General features: G+C 28.4%; 2 protein-coding genes across 9 annotated transcripts in view; one reads left to right on the top strand and one right to left on the bottom strand.

Annotated features, from left to right (window-relative positions):
- The window catches only part of Ask1 (apoptotic signal-regulating kinase 1), a 44,350-nt gene that overhangs the window by 22,389 nt on the left and 13,815 nt on the right, over positions 1-8,146 (bottom strand). For both annotated transcript variants that reach the window (XM_014429203.2, XM_014429204.2), the window contains exons 11-16: positions 6,084-6,267; positions 5,573-5,706; positions 5,357-5,484; positions 4,258-4,395; positions 2,481-2,647; positions 829-1,064 (exon numbers count right to left, since the gene is read on the bottom strand). In XM_014429203.2, coding sequence (XP_014284689.1) covers positions 829-1,064; positions 2,481-2,647; positions 4,258-4,395; positions 5,357-5,484; positions 5,573-5,706; positions 6,084-6,267 — 987 coding nt within the window. The remainder of the gene's footprint in view (positions 1-828; positions 1,065-2,480; positions 2,648-4,257; positions 4,396-5,356; positions 5,485-5,572; positions 5,707-6,083; positions 6,268-8,146) is intronic.
- Positions 1-8,146, top strand: part of LOC106686097 (uncharacterized) — a 31,335-nt gene that overhangs the window by 14,894 nt on the left and 8,295 nt on the right. For all 7 annotated transcript variants that reach the window (XR_010843074.1, XR_001343947.3, XR_001343950.3 and 4 more), the window contains 3 exons: positions 837-1,072; positions 3,545-3,789; positions 7,333-7,422. The gene's annotated coding sequence lies outside the window, so the exon portion shown is untranslated. The remainder of the gene's footprint in view (positions 1-836; positions 1,073-3,544; positions 3,790-7,332; positions 7,423-8,146) is intronic.

Genomic DNA, 8,146 nt, shown 5'->3' with positions numbered 1-8,146 from the left:
AGTAATAAGTACTTCCAAAAAAAAATTTTCTTAATATAAGCTCCAATATTCTCCTTTTCTTAATATAAGCTCCAATATTTTCCTTTTCTTAATATAAGCTCCAATATTTTCCTTTTCTTAATATAAAAATTAATATTTTGAAATCCTCCTCCTCCTAGGTTTATTCTCTTGTATAACAAATTTTAATAAAACCAATATTCTAGATGATACAATGTGTCTTCTATCCATATAATATTATTTTATAATTTTTTATTTAAACTATCTCTTAAATAAAAGGGAACCAAATCACAGTTCAATTACCTTAGTGAAAAAGATAGCAGATGATGGTAATATTGTTCTCTTTTATTTTAAAAACAGTAAAAAAAAAAGTGACCAAAAAAATTAACTGGATAAGAGATATAGAGGCCAAACTAGAAATAATCTGTACACTTATAACCCACAGAGGGTCAGGGGTTCGGTACATTGTAAGGAAGTACTGTTTTCTGAACAACGTTTAAACAAAAAGGTGATTTGTTCAAGATCACACTCAATTGCCAGGTTTTTCCCCAATTAAGGATACCCACTAGAGGTTAGGTCGTCCCCGAAGGGCTACTTGAATCCACAGGGTTGACTCACGGATAGAGTAACAGAATAAACAATTATCTGCCACAGCCAGATTCAAACATGGTTCATCCTTGCAGTTAGTAGCACACTTTACCTACTGAGCCATCCTGCTCCCCACTTATCAGTGAATATTTAAATTATTAAATTGAGCATTTACAGTATAACATTGAAGAATAAGATACTATAACCAACTTGAACAAAATTTACTAACAAAATTTTACTTACTCGCTTAGGAATGGGTCTTCCAGAAGCTCAGAAGCAGTCGCCCTCTTGCTGGGATCAGCATCAAAGCAGCGCTTGATGAAGGCTTGGGCCTTCTCAGAGAGCTCTTCGGGTATTCCAGGATGCTGTTTGTAATAGCCAACTTTGAACATGGCAGCTTCGGGCGAACCGAGTTCAATAAATGGTGGTTTACCAGTAGCCATCTCGACTATAGTGCAACCAAGAGACCATATGTCAGCCTAAACAAGTAATTCAAATAAATTATGTTTGATTTAGAATAAAAATAAAATAAATTTATCTGTGATATGTATATAATATTATTGCACTTTGTATAATATTTAGGGAAAGAATAAACAGTAAATATAATAGGACATGAGCCCTATACATAAAACTGAGTCTATAAAACATATATCTGCAAATAATATATACAATTTTTGTTTGAATAAATTAAATTGTATCCAATCTAGGTCTCAAAACACTATTTATTTCTTTAAAAGTCCAACATTTCAGCCAATTCAGTCATCCACAAGGACAATCTTAAATATAAATTTACATTTACATCAATAATTTAAAAACTTTTTGCAGGCTATTCTGCCCAGGTCATTAATTTCAGTAAATTACTCTATTTTGTTACTCTTCAGATTAATATTAAAACTAATTAATTACAGATCAATTCAACATTATTATTATAGGTTGTGATAAGAAATTGATAATAATGTTAAATTGATTTGTAATTAATTAGTTTTAATCTTAATGTGAAGAGTGTCAAAATAGGGTAATTTTGACTGAAATTGATGACCTGGACAGAATAGCCTGCAAAAAGTTTTTAAATTATTGATGTGAATGTAAATTTATATTTAAGATTGTCCTTGAGGATGGTCGGATCGGCCGAAACGTTGGCTTTTTAAAGAAATAAACTGTTTTGGAGACATAAATTGGATACAATTTAATTTATTCAAACAATAATAGCCAGTCTCAAGAAAGCGAAAAGTTTATTTATAAATAATATAAAATTATTGTTTATAAAAATAAAAATAAGATATCAAACAAAAAAATTGAGAAAAAATCTTATGTATCACATTAGACCCATTTTTTTTTTTAATATAAAGCTATTTAACAATAAACATTTTGATAACAGTTTTACATCATATATATAATTTTTTTTTTAATTTTTGTAATATTTCCGCCAATTCATTGGATATCCTCCAATACAATCCTCCTCACTTCAGTCACACAACTAAAATATTGTTTCATGTATACAACACACGGAAGTACTTTTTGCAAATTGATATAACATTTTCTTCTCTTATTTTCAGTTGTTATTCAGTTGGTAATTTTATGCAAAACAGGAATAGTTGAACAATAAATGCAACAGAGTGCACTGTTTACAACAAATGCATTTATTACAATATTCCAATTATACATTATTGCATTTATTACAATATAACAGAGTTTACAGTTCACACCTAGTTCTAATGAAGGCCTGAAATTTAAGTTTGAAATATCAGAGTTTGGCTTATTTCATATTCACTGGCTTCACCTCTGCCCATCTTCTCCTTATATAAACATCTATTGTCAAAAACTAACCCACCATTAAAAATAACTTTATATTCTACATTAAAACTGAAACTAATATTATAAAATTAATATATTACCGGTGCACCATAACCCCTTTGTCCCTTGTCTATAACTTCGGGCGCCATGTACTGCAGAGTGCCAGTAAATGTTTCCGTATTAGGACAAAGTGCAGCCAGCCTCTTAGAAGTTCCAAAATCTGATATTTTAACGACACCACTGTACGTATTTACAAGGACATTATCACCTGAAATTCATAAGATAATTTAATACATCTGATGTAAAAATATATATAAAACATAAAAAGAACAACTGAATTAATATACTTTTTAAAAAATATTATAACAGTAGAATTTTAATTAAAAATATAGGGATTTTAATAAGAAGAATTTCAAATATAGAAATAAAACAGATTTATTTCTGAAGTCGATGAAAGGATTATGTTAAAATAAGTGAATTTTAAGAAAGCGAGGTTCAATTTTTTGTTGAGGCTTGTTACATTTTGAAGTGTACATGACCCTTTCTACATCTAGGTATCTCAGTTATTAATCGGACTTTGAGGTTAGAGTATCTCACACTAGCTAGATAGGCATCTACACTAAAGATTCAAAAAATCAAAACATGTTACATAGGCCCTTCACTAGCCTATCCCTTAAATTAGTTCTAATTTTTTCTTTCCACCAAACAATAATTCCCAACTCATTATTACATAACAAGGAAATTGATAAAATCTTTATTATCAAAGAATTTGACTGATCAAATCAACTTTTAATAAGATGATACAATGTTATGACTCATAATGAGCTCAGGATTTTTTTTTTTTTTTTTTTTCAATTTATAGTAAATAATACTAAAAAAATTTAGAACTACTAATGCTCATATAAACAATATGTACAAAGAAAAACGACTATTTTCATTTAATTTTATATTTTTAAATTTAAACTCTGTTATATTTTTAGGCATTGGTAATATGAATCATAGAGCTCACTCACTCCATATTAACAAATATATAATTTAAATGATATTTACTTTCCAAGTGGTTTTCAATTTTGTTAATTATAAGTTTAATTTTATTTTTTTTAACTATAAGTTACTTAGTATTTAAATTTGTTACATAAAGAGGTTTATTGTGGTGCGTGTTTAGAAATACATCGCTGTGGTGTAGCATATGTACAACAATACCGAAGGCAGTGGGGTATATAACTACTGATAAGGCAGTGGATAGTGGGTATCGAGGAGGCATTGGAGTTTTTTTGGATTTCTCACCCAGCTACCCTCATCCATCATCATATATTAACCAGCTCATCGAAGGCAGCCATCTCAGATGAGATATATTAGACATGAGAGGTATTATCGACATGCACTTATCGAAACCCACAGCTACCTACTGTGAGTGACTATTTTTTTATTTTTTCAGCAAACCTCAAGTTTTATTTTTTGTTTCAAATCATTAAAAGACCTAATGATTTCTTTATTACAACCAAAATAAGTTTTTAGTTTGTATACTAATATAAATATTTTACTGCTTTATAATTTATTTAATTTTGTACAGGATAATTTCTTTTATTTTCATTTGTTTGTATTTTATTATCATTAAATTTTTGTATATCACTTGAAAGGTTATTTATTTATTATTTCATTTTCTTCATTATTTTGTTTTTTGTGAGATTTATTTCAGGTCCTCTCTTTTTATTTTAACCTGAAACCAGCGAGCACATTAATCTGGGGAAGAGATTGGTTTTTTGCACCACTAGCTCCAACAGATAACAAAATAAGAAATAGAAGAGAAAAAAATTAAAATAATAAACTTATAGTATAATAATATCTAATCTTATAAATAGTAATAATAAATGAAACCTTTAATATCCCTGTGAACAATCTTTTGGTCATGGAGGTACTTTAGACCTTCCAAAATCTGTTTGGTGTAGTAGATTATCGTTGATTCATTCCCCTTCAGAGGTCCCCATTTGGAGCGTAACAGGGCAGAAAGGCTTCCTAGTAAGAAAAAAAATATGAGTCAGCATTTAGGTAAATAATTTGATAATATATTATTCTGATTCATAAAAATATTTTTTATACAATAATGCTACAACATAAATTATAAAATCAACCAAAGGTAACTAAATCAAGGTGCTAAGAACCAGAGTGAACTATTCCACATTATGAAAATTGGTTATTAAAACTAATACATTTGAAAATATATCCTTATGTTAGAGCTGTTTTTTTTTTCTTTTTTTAATTTTTGTTGTTAAAATTTGAAATAATTTTATTTATTTTTTCTTCCAAATGTTTACCAATTTTTTTTTTATTTTGTAATTCTTTGTTCTTTGAACTTATAGAAAATAGTTATATAGGAAGATGGTCAGGGTTGCGGTCAAACGAGAAACAAAAATAGTTTATAACTGGAGACGGGAGAACAGCCCTGATGAAGCCCTACAAAGTGGGGCAAAACATCGGAAAATAAATAGTTGTAAACTATTTTTGTTTCTCCTTTGACCGCAACCCTGACCATCTTCCTATACAGGAAAATAAATAGTTGTAAACTATTTTTGTTTCTCCTTTGACCGCAACCCTGACCATCTTCCTATATATCAATTTTTTACGGTCAACTATATATACATAATAGAAAATAGGTTTTTTTGTGTAATAAAACAAACTTACATTGATTGATTTACCATTCTTATTTTTGGGCGATGTCATAGATTAACCTCGATAACTGATATCCCCATGCATCTGCTGAGCTAAATCTACCCGATAATAAAACTGAATCAGTCAACAGATGTTCTGAACGCATAAATTATTTCAATATTTCCTCAATCGTTTTGATTGATAATAACTAAATAAACATTGATGTTGATTCTAATTTTTTTTTTTTTGCTTTCCATGTTTTATGATCAAGTGCTTCAAATACAAAACAATAAAGAAATATCCAATATGAGAATATACATCACTATACCTCCAGGAACTTGTTCCATTAGGATTTTAAAGTAATTATTTTCCGAAACGGATCCTAAATACTGGACGATGTTCCTGTGCCTCAGCTGAGAATGCAATTTGATTTCTTCATGCAACGGTTGAACATCACTAAAAACAAAATTAAATGAAAAATTATAAAGAAAAAAAAAACTGAGACTGCTGTATGGCTAAAAAATATTCATACAATATTAATTACCCTAAATTCTTTTCGGGGATCTCTTTGATGGCAATTCTAACTTGGGTGTTCAGGTCTCTCGCAGCATAGACAATGCCGTAGGTTCCCCGTCCGAGAACTACTTTTTTTCCATTATCGTCGATATCATATTCGAACTAAAAATTATAAGTATATATAATAAGTATCATCAAACCATGACATAATGTATTTTATAAAAAAAAGGTGAACTCAACAAATAGTATATTTATTTATATTTATAATTTTTAAAGTCATTGATGCTCATGATTTCAACTGTGTGAAAAACAATCAGGAATGAACCAGGTTTCTTAAAAATACAAATATTTTGTGGGCTTTTCATCCGAAAACAATTTTCAAGAGGATGGCTGAATCAACTGGTTAGTTATTAACTGCTTTTTTTCAGTTAAAGCATTCGGTTGCAATCTTCAGATAATCTTGTAGCAGTGATTTTTGTTTCTTTTCATCATTAATAAACTTTAAATAACAAATAATTTCATAATGATAAAAATTAAACCTTGATATGTTCCGACGACAATGCTGTATCAAGATCCATGACCATTCCCGCCTGATCTGCTGTCATCTCCAATATTAGCTCGAAAAACCTCTGCCTAAGAAGTGCCGATGAGAAATACATTTGGAAATCATCAGAGTTCTGATGAACGTACAGGAACAAACATCGGTCATCTCGTTTATAGAGGCTGAAAAAATTAAGCAAATAAAATGATTATAACAATAAAAATTATATTAAATGAAAAAAAACTGCATTAGTATAACTTATAACTTAATTGATATAATTTTAACAGTAATATATATTTTTTAAAAATAAATCTTGTGTAAAGCATTAGTTAATATATGGTAGACATAAAATAAAAAAAAAATTTAAATAAATTATAACAAATACTTCATAGAGTTGTATAAAAGAAAATAGATTTTGATAATATGACTAGAGTAAAAGGAAAATGTTTTAAAAATGGCCAATAGAAATGGCTAAGATGTTATCGGAATGTGGAATATACGTATAGATACAATAAAACTATATATAAATAAAAAAAATTTATAATTGTGTTTTTTTTAATGTAGGTTTAACGCTGATATGGGTAAAAATTAGCTATAGCTGAAACTAATAGCTAAAATTGCCATGGATACAACCCTTATTCATGAATGAACCATTGATAAATAAATATCGTATCCATGACAATGTAAGCTATTTTTGTCCAACTCCGGTTTAATGAGGTCCTAAGATTTTTGCATCAATCATTTTTATTGATATTTAACAAATAAAACAAATTAGTCCTTGTCCTCTAGTAAAATGAGGAGCTGCAGGCAAAATCCCACAAGTCGGAAAACCATAACTCTGAATATAAAAAAAATATTTTTTTCTTATAAATACTCTGTAGCCATTAAGAATATCATCAGAATGAATTGAGCAATGCCAAATTAATAACCTCCAATCAATTAAATTGCCAATTAATATCCAAGAGGAAAAATACATTAAAATTTTTATATAATTCAATAAAATATCCATTGTCTAACACCCCGTAATGTTTTTTATTCCTTTCCTTCTCTCCTCACAGTAACCCAGTGTGATTTTACACAAATGCTTCTTGCTATCAAAAGCATATCGCCTTGTAAGAAACATAGTGGCTAACTATCATCTACTATCGTATTATATCATTTAATTTATATTTAGTTTTTTTCTAAATTAGATGGTTCTTATAGTTACTATTAATATCATAATTTTATATCTTTCTTGTATTTCACAGATTTGAAATAAAACCATTAATGGTCGCCTCCCCTCCACTATGTATACTTCCGACTTTCGTCAGTATTTCGAAATTTCTCAACTTAAACAAGTGGGTAGTTTTGATTTGCTCTTTACTTATTTATTATTATCATATTAAATTTTATTTTTATTTAATCTCAACTTTATTTTCCATCTTTTAGTGTGTTAAATTTTGTTTTCTCATATCTGCTTTTCAAGTTCTACATGTTATTACGTCTCCTGTTCATTTTTGACCTAATAGTTTGCATAACTTTTTTTTTATATTCTTATCATTGCCTATTTTATATTAATACTATTTTTATTTCTTCTTTTTGTTCATTTGTATATAATTTTCTTTTCACTTATATTTAAATAATTTGATATGAAGAGAAGATGGTTGGGGGTGTGGTCAGAAAATAACACAAATAAGTTAAAAAAACTTACTTAATAGTGTCAACTTTTCGGCCAGAATTTCCAGCCCTCATCAAGGCTACTCGTAGAGATCGGAAATCTAAATTAAATAATTGTAACCCTAACTTAATATACCTTTTTGTATCTAATTATCCTACTATGTCAAAATACTTTTAGTTGTTTTTGTATCTTTTTAACCCTGATAAAGCCCTACAAAATAGGGCAAAATATCGACAAATAAATAGTGGTTAACTATTTTTTTGTTTTCTTTTGACCACACCCCTGACCATTTTCTTCATAATTTGAAATAATATGGTTAATCATTTATATATATATAATATTAGCATTAATGCTTAATTAAATTTACCTAATTGTTTCATATAGAATATTTTTTTTATTCAATG

The sequence above is a fragment of the Halyomorpha halys genome, unplaced genomic scaffold (genome assembly GCF_000696795.3).
Source record: "Halyomorpha halys isolate HHAL.00 unplaced genomic scaffold, Hhal_1.1 Scaffold777.1, whole genome shotgun sequence".
In the NCBI taxonomy this organism is placed as follows: domain Eukaryota; kingdom Metazoa; phylum Arthropoda; class Insecta; order Hemiptera; family Pentatomidae; genus Halyomorpha; species Halyomorpha halys.
This window is presented reverse-complemented; position numbering and strand designations above follow the sequence as displayed.